Source organism: Pecten maximus, chromosome 13 (assembly GCF_902652985.1).
Source record: "Pecten maximus chromosome 13, xPecMax1.1, whole genome shotgun sequence".
NCBI lineage: Eukaryota > Metazoa > Mollusca > Bivalvia > Pectinida > Pectinidae > Pecten > Pecten maximus.
In genome coordinates this window covers 19,006,683-19,031,861 of record NC_047027.1, presented here as the reverse complement: position 1 = coordinate 19,031,861, position 25,179 = coordinate 19,006,683, and the positions used below count along the sequence as shown (strand labels likewise).

The 25,179-nt window shown below is 35.1% G+C and overlaps 2 protein-coding genes across 2 annotated transcripts in view; one reads left to right on the top strand and one right to left on the bottom strand.

Moving 5' to 3' along the window:
• The window catches only part of LOC117340859 (DNA polymerase epsilon catalytic subunit A-like), a 73,273-nt gene extending 57,202 nt beyond the window's left edge, over window positions 1-16,071 (bottom strand). The window contains exons 1-7 of the mRNA XM_033902632.1: window positions 15,942-16,071; window positions 10,955-11,087; window positions 10,200-10,280; window positions 7,106-7,243; window positions 6,178-6,332; window positions 5,516-5,590; window positions 2,550-2,682 (exon numbers count right to left, since the gene is read on the bottom strand). Coding sequence (XP_033758523.1) covers window positions 2,550-2,682; window positions 5,516-5,590; window positions 6,178-6,332; window positions 7,106-7,243; window positions 10,200-10,280; window positions 10,955-11,087; window positions 15,942-16,003 — 777 coding nt within the window. The 5' untranslated portion in view covers window positions 16,004-16,071. The remainder of the gene's footprint in view (window positions 1-2,549; window positions 2,683-5,515; window positions 5,591-6,177; window positions 6,333-7,105; window positions 7,244-10,199; window positions 10,281-10,954; window positions 11,088-15,941) is intronic.
• Window positions 16,072-16,303: 232 nt separating this feature from the next.
• Window positions 16,304-22,624, top strand: LOC117341166 (39S ribosomal protein L40, mitochondrial-like). Its single transcript, XM_033903012.1, has 5 exons — window positions 16,304-16,389; window positions 18,209-18,310; window positions 19,832-19,987; window positions 21,916-22,114; window positions 22,388-22,624. Exons 1-5 carry the CDS (start codon window positions 16,346-16,348, stop codon window positions 22,499-22,501), a joined length of 615 nt encoding a protein of 204 aa, XP_033758903.1. The 5' UTR covers window positions 16,304-16,345; the 3' UTR covers window positions 22,502-22,624.
• The last annotated feature ends 2,555 nt before the right edge of the window (window positions 22,625-25,179 follow it).

Genomic DNA, 25,179 nt, shown 5'->3' with positions numbered 1-25,179 from the left:
CATTCAGTACTTTCTCAGAAAAAGTGATAACAAACTTCAATCGTCAAAATCCAAGATGGCTGCCTGTCGGCCATGTTATTTTCAGATTGGTCTCAAAATGCAATATGCATAACTAGGCACCAAGGGAAACTTACATATGAAATTTGAGAAAGATCCCTTAAAGACTTTCTCAGAAATAGTGATAACAAACTTCAATTGTCAAAATCCAAGATGGCTGCCTGTCGGCCATGTTGTTTTCAGATTGGTCTCAAAACGCAATATGCATAACTAGGCACTAAGGGAAACTTACATATGAAATTTCAAAAAGATCCATTCAGTACTTTCTCAGAAATAGTGATAACAAACTTAAATTGTCAAAATCCAAGATGGCTGCCTGTCGGCCATGTTGTTTTCTGATTGGTCTCAAAACGAAATATGCATAACTAGGCACCAAGGGAAACTTACATATGAAATTTGAGAAAGATCCCTTAAATACTTTCTCAGAAATAGTGATAACAAACTTTAATTGTCAAAATCCAAGATGGCTGCCTGTCGGCCATGTTGTTTTCTGATTGGTCTCAAAACGCAATATGCATAACTAGGCACCAAGGGAAACCTACATATGAAATTTCAGAAAGATCCATTCAGTACTTTCTCAGAAATATAGTTAACAAACTTCAATTGTCAAAATCCAAGATGGCTGCCTGTCGGCCATGTTGTTTTCCGATTGGTCTCAAATCGCAATATGCATAACTAGGCACCAATGGGAACCTACATATGAAATTTGAGAAAGATCCCTTCAGTAGTTTCTGAGAAATAGCGATAACAAACTTCAATTGTCAAAATCCAAGATGGCTGCCTGTCGGCCATGTTGTAATCCGATTGGTCTCAAAACGCAATATGCATAACTAGGCACCAAGGGGAACCTTCATATGAAATTTGAGAAAGATCCCTTCAGTACTTTCTCAGAAATAGCGATAACAAACTTCAATTGTCAAAATCCAAGATGGCTGCCTGTCAGCCATGTTGTTTTCAGATTGGTCTCAAAACGCAATATGCATAACTAGGCACCAAGGGGAACCTACATATGAAATTTGAGAAAGATCCCTTCAGTACTTTCTGAGAAATAGCGATAACAAGAATTGTTTACGGACGGAGGGACGGACGGACGGACGGAGGGACGGAGGGACGGACGGACGGAGGGACGGACGGACCACGGACCACGGACGCAGGGCGATTTGAATAGCCCACCATCTGATGATGGTGGGCTAAAAATTACACACTTTACACTATTACCACCCTACAAAAGTTACATACTTTACACTATTACCACCCTACAAAAGTTACACACTTTACACTATTACCACACTACAAAAGTTACATACTTTACACTATTACAACCCTACAAAAGTTACACACTTTACACTATTACCACCCTCCAAATATTACATACTTTACACTATTACCACCCTCCAAAAGTTACATACTTTACACTATTACCACCCTCCAAATATTACATACTTTACACTATTACCACCCAACAAAAGTTACACACTTTACACTATTACCACCCTCCAAAAGTTACATACATTACACTATTACCACCTTCCAAACGTTACATGCATTACACTATTACCACCCTACAAAAGTTACACACTTTACACTATTACCACCCTCCAAAAATTACACACTTTACACTATTACCACCCTACAAAAGTTATATACTTTACACTATTACCACCCTACAAAAGTTACACACTTTACACTATTACCAGCTTCCAATCGTTACATGCTTTACACTATTACCACCCTACAAAAGTTACACACTTTACACTATTACCAGCTTCCAATCGTTACATGCTTTACACTATTACCACCCTCCTAAAAGCTCAAATTAACACATTTTTTTATTACCACCCTCCGAAAAGCTCAAGTTAACACAAACAATGAAAATTTCAAATGGTCTAAGTAAAGCCTAGTAAACAAATGATTATATTTTTTTTCTGTCTGGTAATTTAAAGAATGTTTAGTTTATTCTTCTGAGTAATGGAGAGTTTTAATCAACTGTATTGTAGTTCAGTTAAACTGCAATTAAGAGCTATTTCACTGTTCTCTTATAGGTCCATCTCAGGAACTTGCAGCATTTTTTGAAAATTTGCCCAATACCCAAAAACTTGAAAATTTTGTAGCATTTTTCATCATTTTTTGGAAATTTTTTGTGGGTGGTTGTACAAAGCAGGTATTAAGCAAAGACAATCACAAATTGTTTGACCTAATTGTCAAATGGTACAATTATGCTTGAAAAATTCAGTGCTTGAACTTTCATTTGATAGAAAGTGAAAGTTAATAATCTGCTTGGGAAAGCAAATCTATTTGAGAAATCTAAGATTGAAATTGAGAAGAATCTAGGCCAAATATTGACCTCTGAGAGGCCCTAGGTAAGTCCAAGCATCCCCTAGTCAAAGCCCTTGAGTACAAATTTTGGAAGATAAATATGGTAATTTTTCTAAAAAGAAAGTTAAGACTATTTAAAGACTTCAATTGATCAAGATCTTAATGCGTATACATACCGGTCTGTCTACGAGGTCTTCCCGAGGTAGGATCTCTACAGGTAAGGAGCCACGCCCCCGGACCGAGTACCAGTGACCTACATTTATTTTGAGATCTATGGACACTCTCACATGGTATGGAACATCGTATTCTCTGGTATAACATAAAACAAGGTCAGATGATCAACTTCTCTCTAGTTACACCAATACTTATGTACTGAATTATAAGCCACTATTTACTGTAAAGTTTGATATATTTGTGGCCAAATGGCAATATATGTCGGACCAGATGTACAGCCACTTAAGCATCTATGGTAGTACCTGTAAATTTCTAAACCAATTTTACCTGTCAGATGTCCACTATCTGATTTACCAATTTTACCTGTCAGATGTCAACTATCTGATTTCTAAAACCAATTTTACCTGTCAGATGTCAACTATCTGATTTCTAAAACCAATTTTACCTGTCAGATGTCCACTATCTGATTTCTAAAACCAATTTTACCTGTCAGATGTCCACTATCTGATTTCTAAAACCAATTTCACCTGTCAGATGTCCACTATCTGATTTCTAAAACCAATTTTACCTGTCAGATGTCAACTATCTGATTTCTAAACCAATTTTACCGGTCAGATGTCAACTACCTTATTTCTAAAACCAATTTTACCTGTCAGATGTCCACTATCTGATTTACCAATTTTACCTGTCAGATGTCCACTACCTGATTTCTAAACCAATTTTACCGGTCAGATGTCAACTACCTTATTTCTAAACCAATTTTACCTGTCAGATGTCCACTACCTGATTTACCAATTTTACCTGTCAGATGTCCACTATCTGATTTCTAAAACCAATTTTACCTGTCAGATGTCAACTATCTGATTTCGAAACCAATTTTACCGGTCAGATGTCAACTACCTTATTTCTAAAACCAATTTTACCTGTCAGATGTCCACTACCTGATTTACCAATTTTACCTGTCAGATGTCCACTACCTGATTTACCAATTTTACCTGTCAGATGTCCACTATCTGATTTACCAATTTTACCTGTCAGATGTCCACTACCTGATTTCTAAACCAATTTTACCTGTCAGATGTCAACTACCTTATTTCTAAAACCAATTTTACCTGTCAGATGTCCACTATCTGATTTACCAATTTTACCTGTCAGATGTCCACTACCTGATTTCTAAACCAATTTTACCGGTCAGATGTCAACTACCTTATTTCTAAACCAATTTTACCTGTCAGATGTCCACTACCTGATTTACCAATTTTACCTGTCAGATGTCCACTATCTGATTTCTAAAACCAATTTTACCTGTCAGATGTCCACTATCTGATTTCTAAAACCAATTTTACCTGTCAGATGTCAACTATCTGATTTCTAAACCAATTTTACCGGTCAGATGTCAACTACCTTATTTCTAAAACCAATTTTACCTGTCAGATGTCCACTACCTGATTTACCAATTTTACCTGTCAGATGTCCACTACCTGATTTACCAATTTTACCTGTCAGATGTCCACTATCTGATTTACCAATTTTACCTGTCAGATGTCAACTATCTGATTTCTAAAACCAATTTTACCTGTCAGATGTCAACTATCTGATTTCTAAAACCAATTTTACCTGTCAGATGTCCACTATCTGATTTCTAAAACCAATTTTACCTGTCAGATGTCCACTATCTGATTTCTAAAACCAATTTCACCTGTCAGATGTCCACTATCTGATTTCTAAAACCAATTTTACCTGTCAGATGTCAACTATCTGATTTCTAAACCAATTTTACCGGTCAGATGTCAACTACCTTATTTCTAAAACCAATTTTACCTGTCAGATGTCCACTATCTGATTTACCAATTTTACCTGTCAGATGTCCACTACCTGATTTCTAAACCAATTTTACCGGTCAGATGTCAACTACCTTATTTCTAAACCAATTTTACCTGTCAGATGTCCACTACCTGATTTACCAATTTTACCTGTCAGATGTCCACTATCTGATTTCTAAAACCAATTTTACCTGTCAGATGTCAACTATCTGATTTCGAAACCAATTTTACCGGTCAGATGTCAACTACCTTATTTCTAAAACCAATTTTACCTGTCAGATGTCCACTACCTGATTTACCAATTTTACCTGTCAGATGTCCACTACCTGATTTACCAATTTTACCTGTCAGATGTCCACTATCTGATTTACCAATTTTACCTGTCAGATGTCCACTACCTGATTTCTAAACCAATTTTACCTGTCAGATGTCAACTACCTTATTTCTAAAACCAATTTTACCTGTCAGATGTCCACTATCTGATTTACCAATTTTACCTGTCAGATGTCCACTACCTGATTTCTAAACCAATTTTACCGGTCAGATGTCAACTACCTTATTTCTAAACCAATTTTACCTGTCAGATGTCCACTACCTGATTTACCAATTTTACCTGTCAGATGTCCACTATCTGATTTCTAAAACCAATTTTACCTGTCAGATGTCCACTATCTGATTTCTAAAACCAATTTTACCTGTCAGATGTCAACTATCTGATTTCTAAACCAATTTTACCGGTCAGATGTCAACTACCTTATTTCTAAAACCAATTTTACCTGTCAGATGTCCACTACCTGATTTACCAATTTTACCTGTCAGATGTCCACTACCTGATTTACCAATTTTACCTGTCAGATGTCCACTATCTGATTTACCAATTTTACCTGTCAGATGTCCACTACCTGATTTCTAAACCAATTTTACCTGTCAGATGTAAACTATCTGATTTACCAATTTTACCTGTCAGATGTCCACTACCTGATTTCTAAAACCAATTTTACCTGTCAGATGTCAACTATCTGATTTACCAATTTTACCTGTCAGATGTCAACTATCTGATTTACCAATTTTACCTGTCAGATGTCAACTACCTGATTTACCAATTTTACCTGTCAGATGTCCACTATCTGATTTACCCATTTTACCTGATGTCCATTAAGTTGTCCATCTGGTCAACCATCTTTTTGGAATTGGTCTTGCTGTCTTCACCGGTCAAGTAACTGCAAAGAAACAATGATTTTTCCCACTAAAAGGAAAATATTCCCGGGAAACATAATTTGATCATAACCTTGTCTCAATGTTACAAATGTTTAAATAGAAGAACATCTTCCAGGATGGCTAGAACTTGACTGAAAATCTGGACCAGAATTCAGGGATTAGCGGAAAAAAAAAGAAATAAATAAACTGAAAACAAAACAAAATATACCAGCAATTATAATTACATTATATACTGTTTTCTTTCAATTATGAATTGCAATTATATTTAACTTAGCCAAGTGGATTTCTGACCTTTACTTACATGGGGCAAGTGGTTTGAAAATATTTTTTGCACCCTTGTTCAAAATCTGGCACTACATTTCTTGATAATAAAGTGTGTTTTCCTAATACATACATATAATCCCAAAACAGTTTTTGCATAGGACTGAATCGCTGAAAATGTGATTCTTGGAAATATTTGCTTATTTTTTTCCCAATTTCCAATACAAACCACAAACAATTTTCCTAATTTCTTGCTTACACTGTACAAAAAAATTCACAATTTCACATATATGCCAATTTCCCCAATAGATCAGGAAAAATACTGTACCTAGAGAACATTGTTGTGTAGGCTTCACTCGACTTCTCACGCTCCTTGTTCTTGGTGACAGCGGGATTAATTTCCCGTTTGACCTTGGTTAAATCCTCTACCGACAGAAAGGACAGCTTGAGGTAGGTTCTCTTCAGGCCCACCAGGTGGTTTGCCTAAAGGTGAGACAAGATCTGCATAAAACACAACACCAAACATCTCGAAACCAATACTGGATGTCAGTAAGCAATTGTTTTGGAAAGTTCATTTAAAACCTTACTGGACACTCTCACCAATTAGCTGAGTATCCATCGATATTAGGGCTTTAGAAACAATCTTCATATCTGTTTCAAGCTGACATTTGGGCGTTAACTATTACACAAAACATACTTGCATTGCTTTGCCTGGTACTCATTTACAGCTGATCATTAAATGACCGGAAAAAAATCGAGTAAAGTATCCCGTGTCAGGACAGGAATTAGGGACCTTCAATTACGTAGCCCAGTGTCCTATACTAGATCATAATCTAAATAGATCATTATTTTACATTATAGTACAGTTACAGGTAGCAGGCACGAAGACAAATATGTCATTACCAGGGTGAAGAAAGGCAGCTACACAGAATATGACGTCATTAAAATTAATTGTTTCCATGATGTCGGTGTATTGTTTCTATCAAGTCATACATTTGTCGTGTATGGCGAATCCCCCTTTTGGAACATGAAGATCATGGTTAATTTGAAGAACAAATTTGATTTTTTTTTACAATAGCAAATGATGTATTTATAAGTATATGAGAATACATAATCAAACATGGGTTTATTTAGTGGACAGTGATACTCAGCGAAACTTTCACTTAGGTTGAATCATGGCTGTCCACCTCACAGACACATGTTAGATTCTATTATACTCTATTACCCCATATTTCATCAGATGACCAACAACAAACCAGATCCAAGTCCTCTTTATACACAGACTCCACTGATGCAATCTTCCCAGAAAACTTCTTGGTGAGAAACGATGCCACTTCTCGCTCGTACTCCTTCTTGGTGGCCACAAAAAAGTAGGGACGAAAAGGGAAGGTTGCCTGCAACACAAAAACGTGAGTTCTCTTTTATACATCCTTTTAATTGTTTCTCTTTGCAAACCCTCATTCCTGAAACCTCTTAGCCATATATAATGACTTTAGGCCTTTTGGTTGATAAAAAGTTATTTTAAACAAAGTCTGACCCCTTAAATATGGGTCAGGTAATTTTTTTTCGGAAAATTTGCTGAGGTTCATCCAAGTAATTCACCACTGAAATATGACTTTACACCAACAGATTATTCAGGAAAAGGTTTTAAAAGAATTCATTAATGCAACATGCACAGAAACGATGATGCACCGCATTTCAAAATGACACAGAAATACATATGGAGTATAAGGGTCCTATTATAAGCAGACCCCATGACTTACAGCCTGATGTTATGTGTTGGCCCCACCAAGTACAGAGGAAAAATTATGGTATTTTACTGACCTTTCATAAGACCTGTCCCAGAGTTTGAATCAGAGCCAGAAAGTATGTGTTGGTCCCCTGTGCATGATACTGCATTTCAAAAACAGTGATTTGATTTTCTTAAAAATAAACTATTTTAACAACTTACTTTCACTATTAATAACATAGTACAGTCAAACCTGTCTATAGCAACCGCCCAAGGGGAGGCAGAAAAACGGTCACTATAGACAGGTTGCCTTTATAGACAGGTCAAGATTGTCGCACCAACCAGTTTACGTGAACCTGCCATAAATAACTTGTCATTGAACAGGGCATTCAGAAGACCAGTCAATAGTTAAATAAATGCATCAACTTTATACATCTGAAGGGTTTAATTTCTAATGATTTTGTGGACCCAAACACAAAATATAACTCAAAATGGTCTTATGGATATTTTTTAAAAATATTTTGTTCTGAAATAATGCTATATGTATCTATCAAATTATCTCCCTTTCTTTCATAAATAAAGAAAAAGAATACACAATAATTAATTAATTAACTATATTTGTGTTACTACTAATTATTTTGTGTTATAGTCTTACTTCTTAAAACCAAAAGATTTTTTTTCTGACCCAAATTGAAATACGGATATTTGTGTCAGTTTACGACTTTTTATTAGTATTGACTCATTAAAGATGGCGGCAGTACAAACGCTAGTACCGACAGCTACGATTAAGAAAGGCATTATTGGCTTTCATGTGAGTAAATCTTGTTGACAGATATGACCAGTGTTTGTTATTGAAGTGATGTATCCTAGTTGTAATCACAAAATTAACTGACCGTGTCAAATGAAGCCACCTGTGCACAGTTGTAATGTAATACCGACACGCATGGTGGCCCGACTCCTCTCTTAGCGAGCCCCAGGCCAGGGCAGCTACAGTAATTATAGGCTAACTGGTGGTAGGGGTCTTTTGTTTATATACTCAGGCCAGGGCTGTGGTGGTCCTTTGTTTGTATAATCAGGCCAGGGTTGATGTGTCTGAATTTTCCGGGGATTTTATGAGGGATGACTGCCGAGAGCAGAAGATGGCTGACAGAAATCGGTCGCTATAGAAAACAAATTAGCGACCGCCGTTCCGAAATCACCGGTCGTTAGTCACATTAGACAGGTAGTCGCTATACAGAGGGTCGTTATATAGTAAAATCTCACGGGGAATCTTAAAACCGGTCGTTATAGACAGGCAGTCGTTATATACAGGGGGTCGTTAGAGCAGGTTTGACTGTACATAGTAAAAAAAAAAAAAAAAAAAAAAAAAAAAACATACAGTGGAACTTCGTTAACTCGAAGTCGACGGGACCACGAAAAAAATTCGAGTTATCCGAGTGTTCGAATTAAGCGAGTTGTCATTTTTGGTGAAAAGTTTGGTCAATATTTGTTAACATTATATAATCATTATAACTCCGCTCTGTCGCTCATCAGTTGAGTGTGAAAACTGGTCAATACATGTACATATATATGTAATGATTCGTTCTGTCACTTGTAGTTTGGTGTAGTTTTGCCGATATTCAGTCACGATAAAGTTTCTTTCACTTAGTCAATTCAATAACGATCTGATGTGCAAGTTATGTTTGCAAAAGGAATAACGATAAAACGGAATTCGACAGAATAACAATTTATTCATGTCAAATCAAATAACAGTTTAAGTTTAACACAGATTGTATGTAAAACGTAACAGAACCATTACCTTATATTGGACATATAAAATACTGTTTGATAGGCCTACTTACGTTTTATTGATAACCACGGCATTTCCATGTGTATTAGCACCGGAAGTTGGGCTGCGCATGTGTGTATAAAATGTTACTGTTACTGAGTTGGCATGTCATCCGATTTAATAGACAGCACTGACCGTTACAGTCGTACTATGAACTCCTCGGCAGTAATTACGCTATTGTTTCATCAGTTTAAAGATTTAATAGGCACCGGTGACTGTTTCATTACTACACCTGTAAAAACATCAGCCGAGTAGATCTACCGGTGTGTCAGAGATTAGTTCCGCTTGAGCGAGCGGGTAGATGAGTTGTTGACTATCGTGTGTACTAATATCGGCGACCGCCTTAGGAAATTACCTGATGTAAGTAAAGCAGTACTTTTTATCACCAAGAGTTGTTGTTATAAGATTCTACCGACAAATTCTTTAATGAATTTATGAAACACTTATAATAGCATGTAGGTTTGTAGTGCCGATATATTCAGTATTACAAACGGAATTTAGCTGTTAAAAAATGTTGGCGTTTGCCACCGATCATTTTTAGACACGAAAATTATACTTCGAGTTATTCGATCATTTCAAATAGGATTTTTATTGTTGGGACCAAATTTTCACTTCGTATTATCCGAGTTTTTCGAGTTATCCGAATTCGAATTTTCCGAGTTTTTTTTTACTAAGATAAAGAGAGAATTCGGCCGGGACCGGCGAGGTACTTCGAGTTAAGCGGGGTATTCGAGTTATCCGAGTTCGAGTTAACGAAGTTCCACTGTAGTACATTATAAGAAATAACTTTTACCTTAAATCTTCCTCCATCTTCTTCCAGAAAATAGTAATCCACAGCACTTATAAGCCTTTTATTCTCGTCCAAAATATCAGCCTAAAAACACATGGCATCAAATAACATGGGAAATTCATAGTCCCTATGACAGAATCTCAGTGAATTCTGCACACTGAGTGGGAATCTAATGGTACAGAATTTGTTTAACATTGGAATCACATCTTTGCTCAATATTAGAGGTGAGAACAGCTCAGAGAAAAAGATGAAATAACGCTTTCATGAATGTTTTGCAGTTTTCCATGGGAGTTAACATTTATCCAACATACAGGAAAATATGAAATTGTAATTTAACTGAACATTCTTATGCCTGTGATATTGAAAACATTGCAGGCAACTAAACTGGTAGATTTATCATGCTCAGAAGAAAAAAGTCCAGTTAATCAAAAAATCTTAAAAGTAAAATTCAAATTAGGAACTTCAATTAGCAAGGTTGGGTAAACAAAAGATTAAAAACTTGTAAATGTTATTGGATATTATTTATCTTACATACAAACATCAAAATTGAACAGATGGGCCATGTAATGACATGTATATATATTAGACATTTCAACAAATATATAAAGGACCAAATTTGTTGTGCTTAATTTTTTTAGCAACTCAAAGGAAGCCTATATATTTTTTTACATGAAACGCTTTATATACCGACTTTCTCTAATTTTTTCAAACACTTACACAGAAACAGATTTTTTCTTTGTTTGGCCTTACATACTTACTGGGTGCATGTTGATGAGCCATCCCGTCCTTTCCACTGGGTCCTTGTATCTCTCAAATCCAAACTTGATATCAATTTCATCATTTAGGTTTGCACGCTCTAATCTCTTTTCAGAGGAATCTTCTCGACTGAAACTTCAAAATGATTACAAAATAATATAACAATAAATATAAATATTGATGCTGATCGATCTGGAAATTTCCATCTGGATCCGTCAGTGGAATAGTTTGACAGTATACAAATATAATATCCAATTAGGGTTTAATCAAGATCTTTGCAATATGCAAAGGCATTTGTTTACTAAATGTGGTATGATACATATAATATACATATTGTAAATTAAGCTGTAATATTGTTCATTGTGGCCAGATTAGAATGCCTGTTCATCATCTATATATTATAAATGATCTTTAATGAACTAGATCATCATCTGAACTACTTTGATGTCATTAGTTGCATGCTTTTGGTTGTTGGGATAAATTAAAATAATAAGGGTTCCAAAAAATACTAAAATAGCAAAACTTCAAGTCAGCTCTCAATGCGAGGGTGATTTCTAGTGATTTATGAAATAATTTCTGCTAAAATACTGGTCACAAGCTAAATTTGATGTTAAAAATTTGAGTAACTGCAAAGAGAAGTATAAAGAAATCATAACTGTACATTGGCGAATTTTAACAAAAGAAGATAGATATTATTAGTCCCTGTGATTTCGTGTACACCGCACCCGGACCCGATCCCCTTACCAGGAATACTGATATTATTTATTTTCTCAACAATGACTTAATGAATAAATCTCATTTTTTTCTTATAAATCCTGATTAATATTTGAAAAATCTGACATTTTAAATGAAAAGGAGGCAATTCCTAGAACTTTTGTAAGCGTCAATTGACATTTTTCAGAGCGTTATTTTGAGTTCGCCGCACTCAACCATGAAAATTTATGGATCTTGGCTATTTATTAGTGAAAAACGGTTTATTTTTTATGATATTTTCGATTTCACATTTCAAGTAAACCTTAAGTCCAAAAACTACTTCTTTCCTTTAAAATATTGCCTTTTTTGAGATCGCGGATTTTTTTATTTACCCCCGGTCCCGTACCAAGTGCAAAGCCGGGGGCAGCGTAATCACGGGAACCGATATTATTATGTCAGATAGGTGAAAATCCAACATTAGCTTACATTAATAAGATTATGGCCAGTTCAGTTGAGATTTCAATGAAAACATTATTTTGTCAGATTGTATTTTCAAATATAGGGCTTTATTTACTCCTATAACTGAAGAGGCCACTGGTCGGTCCTTTTTCTATTGGATATGATTTTACCAACTGCGATGCCTATCAAAAGTATCTCGCCGTGTAAAACATCTAACATTGTTGGAGTAGGGCTTTATTTAGCTGCGATAACGTAGCTCTGGACGACGGACGGACAATTTCTGACAGATGGTCGTCGTCAGAGCTACGATTCCCTTCCATTGACGGTAGTGATGGAAAACAGTGAACCTCGAAAATGCTATAAATAGCGGATATCGTGTAACTTTGGAGTAATAGTTAATATAATTAAACATTTCTAATACAATTTTGCAATGTATTAGCCTACAGTCTAATCTGGAAATCTTTAATTCGCATATTCTGATATCATACTGCTCAGAGTTGTCTCCGTGATCCGCCATAATACTTCTCGAAGAACTCTCGCGAGGATGCTGACTCAAATGTGGTACCCGTGACTATATATATTCAATTATTGATGAAGCTACTACGATAAGTAAATACATAATCAGTAGTGGTGCGCCGATCATCGATTATAATCGGTTGACGAATCGAATGCACCTTCGATTTCGACCATCGATTTCCGTTTTTCAAGAATCGATCATCGAACGCGCCCGAATCAAGGGAAGTCACTCTAATGTTATAACCTTAGAATAAAGATGGCGGACGGCTGCCTCGTCGTCCACGACTCCGTTGCAATTGCCACTACAACGGATACTGATACAGAGCTTATAATTCGACCACCCGGGGTTGGAAAGGCAAAGTCAAAAGTATGGAATATATATGCATTCCGCAAAATAAAAAAAAGAATGGGGTCCTTCTAGAAAAAACTTTGACATGACGGTCGCTGTTTGCCGCCTTTGTAAGAAATGTTACAAAAATACAAGTAGCTACATTTCGGTATTTGATAGTATTAGATAGTGAAAGACTTATAAAATGACTCCATCTGTTTATTATTTTCGATAATAAGTAGCCCTGGAGGAATCATTTGGTTTCTTAATGATAAGTTTTAGCATATTTTATATATATTAGCTGAGTAATGAGGTATGTTTCTGCTAGGTATAAGGGAAACAGTCCAGCCACATTGCTCAATCCCTGCATACTTATATAATCTCGCAATAGGCAATACACAATCTACATTCTACAAAGAAGCACATTTTTATTTATATTTTGTAATTGCATACTGTAATATTAATAGATAAATTTATGGTTTACCACAATATTTGAAATTAACATTTATTCACTGAACTGTTAAGTTATGTTTCCAATTTATATTTTTGTTAAATCAAAGAAAGTGGATTTGTTAATTAGTTGTTACTTAATCTGTTGAATAAAACTTTGCTAGTTATAATATTTTTTCTCATAAATAGGTTTCTGAAACTTTCTTCGTCAGTTTTGGAAGTCCAAACTATTTGGCCATTGGTAGACAAATTAAAAGCGCTAATAATTGCATTTTCATGCATGATTAACAGGGTTTTTGCCAGGCATAGTTTGGGTCCGGTACACGGACCCATTCCCAATTGAAAATTGGTATGTATTTTCCCAATTTCGGTCTATATTTTCCCAATCACTGTTAACATAAGACAACCTAAAAATTTGGATTTATGCGAGCTTCCAGTCATTATTTTGTCAACGTTAAAATGTTACCGTGAGTCATCATGTTGTTGTTGGTTTTGCGATTCGCACATGTGCTTGGATAGTCTTATTGAAGTCATATCATATCTGCGTTTGAATCGCCCATTTAAAGGGGAGTTTAATGCAAAGCGTTTACGTACGTTGACTCGTTCTATTTACCGAGGTCAAATCAAGTACTGGACTCGGGACGATGTCACACAATTCCAAATATTACGCAAAGAAGATTTTGCTCAAAGATTCGAAAGATTTAATGAAAGTTACGAGCTTTTTCAAAAGAAATACTGGTAATTCCCGATCTGAAAGTCAGGCAGCTGCTTCAAACGATCTCCAACCTGACTGATTTCACTCTTGACAAGCTTGTTAATGAGTTTAAGCACACTAAAGACAGAAAATTAAACATTCTCTGATTGATTAAAACAAATATCCTGAAAAGATATGCTGACTTGTATTCATTTGTACAAATATTATGAAAAGAAACAGCTAAGCTTGTATAATTCATATATTTTTCCAATTTTATAATATATTCCCAAATTTGATGAAACACCGATGGTATTTTCCCAATTTGTGGAAAATGCCGATGATATTTTCCCAATTTTTGTTTAGGGACCCTTTCCCAAAATAGCTGGCAAAACCCCTGATTAATAAAAAACAAACAAAAAAAACAACACTGGTAGTCTGGTACAATTACAATGTAAATATCCAATGCAAATAATGGCAATATCCATCAATGCATATTCAATGCGATATAAGCTCTAGATCTATGGCATCGCATCATTGCTCTTTTGTAATTCTTGATTTTATATGTGTACCTGCTCATATTGTATTCTACTACTTTTGCATCTAGAATTCAACGAACAAAAGTTACAAAGACCATGTAGAAAATGAAAATGTCACTTTATTAACAAAAGTATATAATCATGGACAATTTCATGTTTTATAAACAAATCTGTGAAATCCAGATACTTTTACTGGACTTCATTCTTCTTGGATCATTAATATCTATTTTTTAAGTCATAGCTGTTGACCAAAAGTACAGTTGTAACTGTCTTAATCATTCAATCATACATTCATGTGCACCATCAACTAAGAAATAGGAATAATTACACTTACAAAAGATAATTATTGATACACATTACATAACAAAATGATGATTAATAACTGAAACAAAACACTTGTGATTTAACCGATTATTAATCGGTTGACTACATCGGTTGTCCTATCCGATGCGATCCGATAATCGAAACAGATTTTCAACCGATGTCCCATCACTAATAATCAGAGGTATTTAACCAGTGCTTTGAAACTCTTGTGAAGAAAGCGAATCTTAATTTACGTAATTAAAGAATTTCAGAAAAAATTGACCTTCCTCACCGAGGTATATAACTCCGAATCTGTTTATCTGTTGAAATCTCGCGGGAAATCTCATTAGCATCAATTTATTTTGATTTCCTTATAAGGAAATTGACCTTTACGCTTGTATTAAAGATGGCGGTATGTTTGAACTGATATCTCCGTGTCTCTTGCTCGTTTTGGATTTTACTATTTATTGTCAAACAATTGACATAATGTGCAGGTTTGTGGCTTGAATATTGATACCAGAATCATCAATTTACATGTGTTTTTTATCCGAGAAAATTATAACTACAGCTAAATACTGCCCGATGTGAATCACATCGGGGCTTGCTACACTATTGGCAATGGGAGGCCTAGGGTCTTCATACCCTGCCTAGGGTCTTCATACCCTGCCTAGGGTCTTCATACCCTAATCCCTAACACATCTATTGACGTTATATAAATTCGGTCAAGGCTAGGTCCCTTCTCATCGATAGTAGATCACAAGCGTCATATCATATCATATGTAAGAAAAATAATGGTAGGTTGGTAGAGCTATGTGGGTTAATACCAGATCACAGGTGCCTGACTCGTTTTATAAAATAATAACATATAAGAGTACATATAAATGAGAGTTTCTCATTTATATGTACTCTTATATGTTATTATTTTATAAAACGAGTCAGGCACCTGTGGCCAGATCTACTGTGTTATTTCCTTGCGATCGGAAGCAGATCAATTTTTTAACTTTTCTTACCCAGATCCATCGGTCTTTTCCGATCGGTCGGCCTTAAATCTTCCACTATTCTGCAAGACCATTTTAACTAGATGCTCCTATTCAAAACATTGCATTACGCACCAAATATACTCCATTCGTCCCCGTTGTTTTGTGTTTGGCGGGAAATGTTATAACAATTTTCGGATTTCTTTTTGACGAAACGAATTTTCTGCAAATGAAACATGTACTAAGAACAAAATGTTATTTTACATTTGATTGTTAAATTAAATCGTGCAACTTTTAACATTTTATTAAAATTTCCAGAATTGATATATTTTATATTTTTAGTCTGAGAATTCCTTTCATTTGATTGTTCTTAATACACTGGAACATCTCTAGATTCTATAAAAACACCCGATATAGTTTTGTTCCGAAATGAAAAAATGGCTGCCTCCATGATCAACATTTTAACTGCAAACTTTAAAAGGTAATTTATATAATGTAATGCATACGATTCATTTATTCTTCACTGTTAACGAGCTACGTACGATGTTACAATTTAAGATAACTGAAAAGTGACCAAATAATTATTGCCGCCCTGGCAAAGAAAACATTTTGCAAGCAAGGTCGTTAGGAACCCTGTAACATATCGATGCCCTGTCCATTGCCTGGTGGGTAACTTCGACGTTTTTGGAACCAAATACTTTCCGGTACTTTGACAAGAATTTTTTTTCCGCTAACAATATATTTCAGTACGCAATCTCGTCGATATTTATGCTAGGAAATCGATGGATATAATCCCGATATATACAACCAGCTGAAAACTTAAAATAAAGTTGTTTATATAATGTTATATACTGTAGATGTTACAGTAGAGTAGTCATGAGAGATATACAGTAGTATTGAGAGGATCTTAAATCAATGGTAATACGGAATTTATTAAACGAGTATTCGATATGACATGAATCTTTAGAGAAGTGGCATATATATATATATATAAAATCATTGAACAAGTTCAATAGAAATTTTTAGTCGAGTGCAAAATGTAACAGAAGGAAAATGCAATGATCATGACCAGCTGCAGCCTGGGACTGGAACTCGCAACACCTCTAAATCTAAATGGACACTCTAACCATTTGAGGTACCTGGTGGCAGGCATTAAGAGGAGTCCAATAGAGACATACAGTTGAGGTTATGAAGGAGTGTTTCATTTTAAAAAATACTGAAAAAAATCAAACTGACTATATATATTGACACAGATAATAACAGTACTGTTCACTGTTCATTATTAAAAAAAAACTTTAAGGATTATGTAATCAGTGATTTTTGGCATGGATTTGGGGCTGAATACCTGATTTACAAGCCCCTTCCCCTAAAGAAATTTTGCTGTATTTTCCCAATTCTTAGTTCATATTTTCCCAATCAGAAATTGTAAGTTTCCTTGTATGTTAATAAATATGAAGAAATGTTGATCATAATACTTTTCACATAATGTTTTCACAAGCCATTGCTATTGATTGATCATAGCTATATAATGCATATTCAAAATGATATTAAACCACTGATTTGATGATTATTTTTGAGCTTGGAAGAAAGTACATTTTTCCTTAAATTAAAAAAATTGGCTATATTTTCCCAATTGAAAAGGTCCGGTACAGGCCCCTGTATAATTAGGGTAAGAAAATCACTGCAATGGCATAAGTCAATTTTCCCAGGGTTGGGGCTCTAATAATAACCATACTCTATATGAGGTATCTTGCTGCCAGAGTTGTGCTCCATTTATCCTTCCTTCAACAAAGTTACCGACCCTTACAACAGACATGAGACAGAATACCTGCAAAGGAGATCAAATGTTTTATAATAAAAAGTGTGGCTACCCTTGGGCCAGACCGACGGGTCCCTAGAGGGGGGATATAACTAATGCTTTAATATCCTTCTTCTTCTGTTAGATAGACATGATTTGGTTTGAATAATTGTAGAGAGAGGTAGCTCAAAAGGTAGGAAAATATTGATAAGACATACATGTAATTTTAATGAGAGTATTTTGCTATGATTATTGAAATGACCAGATGAGCGATACAGGCCTTCTGGACCTCTTGTTTCCCTTCATTCAAAGAAAAATAAATCTAAGACAGAGGTACCCGGTGTGGCTTGCATTTATAAACTTACTTATGTCTTTGTTTAATCAAATATTTTAATAATCATCAAATACTATATGTTTCACAGAAGCAAAGTGGGAAAAAAAAAACCTTTTAGGATATCTGTAGAATTTTAAGAACATTTAACCAAGAATTCATTTATTGTAGACTTGGATTAACAGCTAAGACGTCCTTCAGCACACTTCAGTTCAACAGATGCCTGCGAACACAGACACATCCACTTCTCTTCCTGACAACAGACCATCTACAGTAAGACATGAGTCATTCAGTTCACCCTTATTTTTAACAATATTATTTCAGAAGTCAAATCGCTATTTCTCAGAAATCTAAAGGGCCAAACAAAAGTCAACATCATATCCATAAAACAACCATGAGTTGAATCTCATTTTGGGAAGTCAAAAATATACTCTCAAGGGTCTACTGGATGCTCTGAAAACTCTTTTTCTTTACAGAGGGATTTAATGAAATTCAAACTTTTATATGAAGCATTATTGGTGGGGGGGGGGGGGGGGGGGCTCAATTTTGTACAGCTAGAAAGCCGCCTAGCTCCAATGAGAACAGAGGATCATCGCAGTATTTGAAAACAGATGTAAATCTTTAACTTTTGAAATTGTAAATCATTTGAATTCTTTCTTTTCTTGGACAGCATGAAGATTGTCCTCTGTCAATCAGTGAACAAGGCATGACCAGTTGATCTGATTACGATCTTGTTCATATCAGTGTACACTTCCTGATAAAGGTGACCTAGTAGTCACTGAAAATTGATGTACCTGGTAATGTTCCAGAATATAGTTCAATTCATTGGGGCTTTTCGTAATTTTGTCATTATTATTAAATAATTTAATTTTGCTTGTAACAAGCATTTTCATTGGCTCAAAAAATTATGTTATGATCTCATAACATAAATAATGACTGACGTCAGCGGAGTAATTGTTGTTCACAGGATTTTGTATTTATCGATGTGTTTTTAAATATCTGGAGCAAAATAAACATGTTCAACTTAATGAAAATGTTTCTTATCATTGTTAATTAAATTATAAGGGTTAACTGTAATATTTTTTTACGTTATTGAGCAATAACACAAAAAACTGGGATGTAATCTTTTCATAAACCGCGAAGCGGTTTATTCAGAGTACACCCCAGTTTTTTGTGTTATTGCTCAATAACGTAAAAAAAATATTACAGTTAACCCTTAACGAAAAGATCGAGAGACTTTAATGACAAAACAACACAAGGTTTCAAGAGATGCAGGTTGATAAAAAAACCAAGGGACAACATCTTCATCTCATTTGGAGATATTCTATTTCCTTGAGCGATATGAAGTCTGACATGTTTAATGCTTGTAGATATGCCTTGTGGTTATATCATCATCATTTTAGTTCTCATTTTGAAAATATGACTTATAACATGAATCTGTATAAGGCCAGGGTATCCAGTTGACCCTTGAGATTTAGCAATTTCAGAAGTCAAATCATCATTTCTCAGAAATGTAAAGGGTAAAAAAACATTATGTCAAATAGCTATAGAGAAGTTGATGTTCCTTCAAATCCTAGAGTCAATTCTGATTTCAGGGAGTCAAAAACATACTCTCAAGGGTCTACTGGATGCCCTATAAGGCATCACCTTAAACCTGAGGTTTCCTATATAATAATACTGTTACAGCACATTATGAGATTTTAAGCAAAAGTAAAAATCCCCAAATTCCACACCAAAGTTATCCCTGGACCCAAGAACTTCCAAAAATTAATTAATGTTAAATTTTGTTCACAGAAAGAAACAAGCACAGCATGTTGTGAATAAAAGGAGGGTGAAAAGGAAAAAAGTCGTAGAAAAATTGCTCACGAAAATGGACAAAAAAGCAGTACCAATCAAAGCTCCCATTAAAGAACTCATGATTATGACAACGCTGGAAAAAGAAGCAGTCAAGTAAGTACAACATGAAGAGTTCCCCCTAGAATGAGGTCGACTGAGTTTTAAAATATCGAATGATTTTCAGTACATGAGCTGTTACAGCCTGACTCTAAACTGATGTTTTCTGAGGTGAAGTCTCAAGTGACCTTTTCCAATCATCTTTTGTTTACTTTTATTTTGTTTTCAATTGATATTTCTTCACCTAATTTTAAATAAATTTGCTTCTATTCCTCCACAAATGATAAACAAAAAAAGGAAACATAACAGGGGTTAGAACATTCATTGTAGGGCAGGGGCATGTCATGAGAAGCATGTCGTTATTTTCTTACTAATTAACCTTTTTTGGTGAAAGTAAATTGCCCTGCCCCATCCTAAATTTCCTGACCCCAAGGCATATTTTTTGCCGTATTAATTGTTTAAAGGAATGAATTGAGATAATCTAAAAAAGATTTGGTGTAAAAAGGTTAGTTATGGCCATGGTAAAGTGAAGCTCCCACCCTAAATTTTTGTTTTATCATGATTGGAGAAATAATTAAGCTGATAAAGGAATGAAGAAAAATCAATTGTAAACTAATAATAAGGTGGCTTCACATACCTTGGGGAGGAGGGTGATCATTACAGCCATAAATAAGCTCAGAATCCTCAGAATTCAAACAGAGTTTATGTCAAATAAGGCTATAACTGTTTTACACATTATACATGTGATTTGTGTTTAAGATGTATGTTATCTCACACATTATAACTGTGATTTGTGTTAGGGTTAAGGCTGTATGCTACCTTATAGATAACTGTGATTTGTGTTAGAATTAAGGTAATATGCTACCTTATAGATAACTGTGATTTGTGTTAGAATTAAGGTAATATGCTACCTTATAGATAACTTTGATTTGTGTTAGAATTAAGGTAATATGCTACCTTATAGTTAACTGTGATTTGTGTTAGAGTGAAGGTAGTATGCTACCTTATAGATAACTGTGATTTGTGTTAGAGTTAAGGCTGTATGCTACCTTATAGAGTTAAGGTAATATGCTACCTTATAGATAACTGTGATTTGTGTTAGAGTTAAGGTAATATGCTACCTTATAGATAACTGTGATTTGTGTTAGAGTTAATACTGTATGCTACCTTATAGATAACTGTGATTTGTGTTAAAGTTAAGGCTGTATGCTACCTTATAGATAAATGTGATTTGTGTTAGAATTAAGGTAATATGCTACCTTACAGATAACTGTTATTTGTGTTAGGGTTAAGGCTGTATGCTACCTTAGAGATAACTGTGATTTGTGTTAGAATTAAGGTAATATGCTACCTTACAGATAACTGTGATTTCTGTTAGAGTTAAGGCTGTATGCTACCTTATAGAGTTAAGGCTGTATGCTACCTTATAGAGTTAAGGCTGTATGCTACCTTATAGTTAACTGTGATTTGTGTTAGAATTAAGGTAATATGCTACCTTACAGATAACTGTTATTTGTGTTAGGGTTAAGGCTGTATGCTACCTTATAGAGTTAAGGTAATATGCTACCTTATACAGTAGATAACTGTGATTTGTGTTAGAGTTAAGGTTATATGCTACCTTATAGATATGTGATTTGTGTTAGAGTTAAGGATATGCTATCTATTAAACACATTATGAACAATATGCTTCTTTGCTATACTAATATAAAGGTTTTTGGAATGAAATTGTGACACTACAGAATGAAAGTATTAAAGTAAATATTATCATTATGCAATTTCCTTCCAAATACAATGTACATCACTTTTGCTTCAAACTTTCATAAAAATTTGAAACCATGCGAAAAACGCAAGCGATTCCATTACATAATATAACAGACCTGATATATTGAAGCTTGTCCGTGACCAAGTACCGGTACTTTAGTTTTTGAAAATCCTTAAGAAAATTTGAAAATATAACATTTCATTATTTTCATTTTGTTCCACAGATTAAGAAAGCGAGAACAGTCCGTCCCACCTGAGGAGCTACAAAAGGATATGAAAAATTTCTGGAGTGAATGGAAGGTTTACTGTGGGAAGTTTTTAACACAAGAAACACATATGATACAAAACCGGTTACAATCACAACAGAAAGCCCTGGCCGAATTACGTCTGGAGTCTGAAGATTTATATCAACAGGCAATAGCAGTAAGCTGTGAATTATTCTTATTTTTATTTTAGCTTTCATCAGATGGTAGGTCTTTCTGGAAGTTGTCCTTACCTGAAAAAAATTCTGTTATATATTGAGGTATTTGGTTTTGTTTATTTTGTTTAACGTCCTTTTAACAGCCATTGTCAATTTTAGGTTTAGAGTGTATAGTTTTATGGTGAAATAGTTCATAAGTCATGAAATTTCATGATTTTATAAGAATGACCAGCTTTTTTTCAGTTATCCACTTTTTTCTTTTTTTTTTCTTACAGATAGATGAAAATATGTACAATTTCAAAGTGAAGAGGCTGACAAACACGCCAGCCATCCCGGGATTCGAGCCTATTGATGGAGAATACAGTGACATTTCTATTAAATATGACTGATGGATAGTCGGGGTGCTATAATAAGGAACATTTGTGATGAGTATAGTATTCCGGATCTTGCTGGCGATTGTGACACGTTTGTGATTAAACTTCAATAAAATATATGTAGTGTGATAAACATGATTCTCTGTGTTAACTCTTAGCTCACTACGTCGCAAAAAAATGAACAAATTAATAGTTTTAATCTTGTGTGATAACTTCTCTCATAATTAAATGTAGTTTTGATTCCACAAAATGTTAACCAATTAAATGGCTGTTAATTAATCTTTCTGTATCCATTAAACCAAAGCCTGGTAATAAGCTAAGCCCATCCATGTCTGCTGTGGTTCAGTACAAAATCGTAAAAGATGTTATGCCATTGTCCTGTAATAAGCCCATCCATGTCTCTGTGTGATAACTTAATTTCCCTTGGGCCAATCAAATTCAAACTTGCAGATCTTCCTTACCTAAAGTGCTTGCTTGGGATCACTTTTCAGGTCCGAAGGGCAAAGGTCAAGGTCACTGTTACTAAAAATAGAACTCACACTTCATGCAGATCTTCCTTACAAAAAGTGCTCGCTCGGAATTGCTTTTCAGGTCCAAAGGTCAAAGTCACTGTTACTAAAAATAGAAAATTGATTTCCTTGTGGTAACACAAGTTTCTTTGGGCCAATTAAGCTCGAACTTCTTGAAGTGCTCATTTATCGAAAGTTCCTGCTCTGTTTTGTTTAAAAGTAGGTCAAGGTAAAGGTAAAGGTCAACAGGTATGCAAGTACGAATGAAAAGGTCTTGTCACAAGGAACACACATGTCAAATACCTAAGCTGTATCCTCATTAGTACACAACACTATTTTATAACAAGAGGCCAATGGGCCTTAATGGTCACCTGAGATTTGAATCATTTCATTTAATCTAATTGACCCTTTTTGGCCCCACCCATCAATCCAATACAAGGGATCAGTCAGGGCCAACATGTGCATATCATTAAGCTGTCATCCCATGCTGATAATTTTAAGAAAGTTAGAATGAATTCCAATAGAAATCAAACAAATGATTGTCAAAAATGTGATTTCCCTATATAAACTATAGCAAAGTTTACCCTCTCCAAAGGGGCAAACATGAGACCCCAGGGTCAGGAAATTCACAATTTAAGTAAAGCATCATAAGACCCTTCCATCTATAAAAAGTATTTGATTCTATTTTATATGGGTATTGAGAAGAAGATTTTTGAAATTTCAGTCAATTTGACCCTTTTTAGCCCCGCCCATCAGCCCCTGAGTGTTAGTCAGGGCCAACATGTGCATACTATCAAACTGTTATCCCGTGCTGATAATGTTAACCAGGTTAGAATGAGTTCCAATACAAATCCAACAAATAATAGTCAAAAATGTGATTTCCCTATATAAACTATAGTAAAGTTTACCCCCTCCCCATAGGCAAACGTGAGACCCCAGGGTCATGCAATTCATAATTTTGGTAAAGCACCATAAGACCCTTCCATCTATGAAGAGTGTTTGACTCCACCATATCTGAGAGAAGAGAAGATTTTTGAAGTTTTAGTCAATTTGACCCTTTTTGGCCCCACCCCTCAGGCCCCTAAGGATGGGGACCATATAATTCACAATTTTGGTTGACCTTCAGCCATAGAAACTTTCTGCCAAATTTCATTGAATTTGGTTAAACTGTTTTGAAGAAGTCGAAAATGTAAATTGTTTACGGACGCACGACGGACTTCGTCTCAGGTGACCTAAAAACTTTAACCTTGCTGTCTACGTACGACAATGCCGGGGATATAGCAATAGCTCCCCTGGGCTTCATCCTCGCAAGCTAACAAAGTGACTCTAAGAATGATAATTCTCAAATGATAAGAAACACAGTAATCAAAAGTAATTTCTTTTTACTTTTCACTCATATCAAATCTACATTCATACATGTACACAATCTATATACATATGCAAACTCACACAACGTTGTGTAAGATCTGAATTCTTTCATATCCACATTTTGTTAATAATTAATATAATGACTCGGTTAGTCGAAGGTATTAAGTCAACCATAACAATGATTTTAACCATATCCTGACTACCCGGGTAAAACTTTGAAAATGAAAAGTATTACATATAGAGTTGATCACAGGGGCTTGGCACGATTTTCCAAATGATAGTCCATATATATATGTATGTAGTATCAAGGGTAGTAACTACAAAGAGGGGGAAGACGAACGTATTTAAAAAAAAATAATTTGTCGTATTCTGCGGGTCAAAAATCTTAGTGACACATACATTACATTAAAGAGAAATGTTTTATCTTTCCAATGAGTGTTCGATGAACAAAATTGGCCAAGTATTATCCAAGTTATGACCTGACGAATTTGGAAATAGATACTGAAATGGCTAGGTCGGAATCTCCCTGTCCGGTTGAATAGTCGCCTCGCCTCTAATGGGTACCTCAATAACCATTCAGAAATCGAAAAATCGACGCTTGCAGCGGTATACAGTAACCATAACTATGTCAATACAGGATGTCGGTTGGTTATGTTATCCGTCATGTGCCGTAGCCAATTCCATATTACATCACCGAGCTTACCGTCAGCAAAAAGAACCGCCATCTTTCCCTAACCTTTCGTGACTTTGTTTATGTCGTTACAGTGGTCGTACAGCCAAGAAGCGTTCCGAATGAAGGGAAAGATGGTGGTTCTT

Excerpts from the sequence above, each read along its gene's own strand:
- LOC117341166 (XM_033903012.1), top strand. The coding sequence starts at position 16,346 with ATGGCTGCCTCCATGATCAACATTTTAACTGCAAACTTTAAAAG. Across the intron at positions 16,390-18,208 it reads TTAACTGCAAACTTTAAAAG|ACTTGGATTAACAGCTAAGA; the intron begins GTAATTTATATA and ends CATTTATTGTAG. Across the intron at positions 19,988-21,915 it reads CTGGAAAAAGAAGCAGTCAA|ATTAAGAAAGCGAGAACAGT; the intron begins GTAAGTACAACA and ends TTTGTTCCACAG.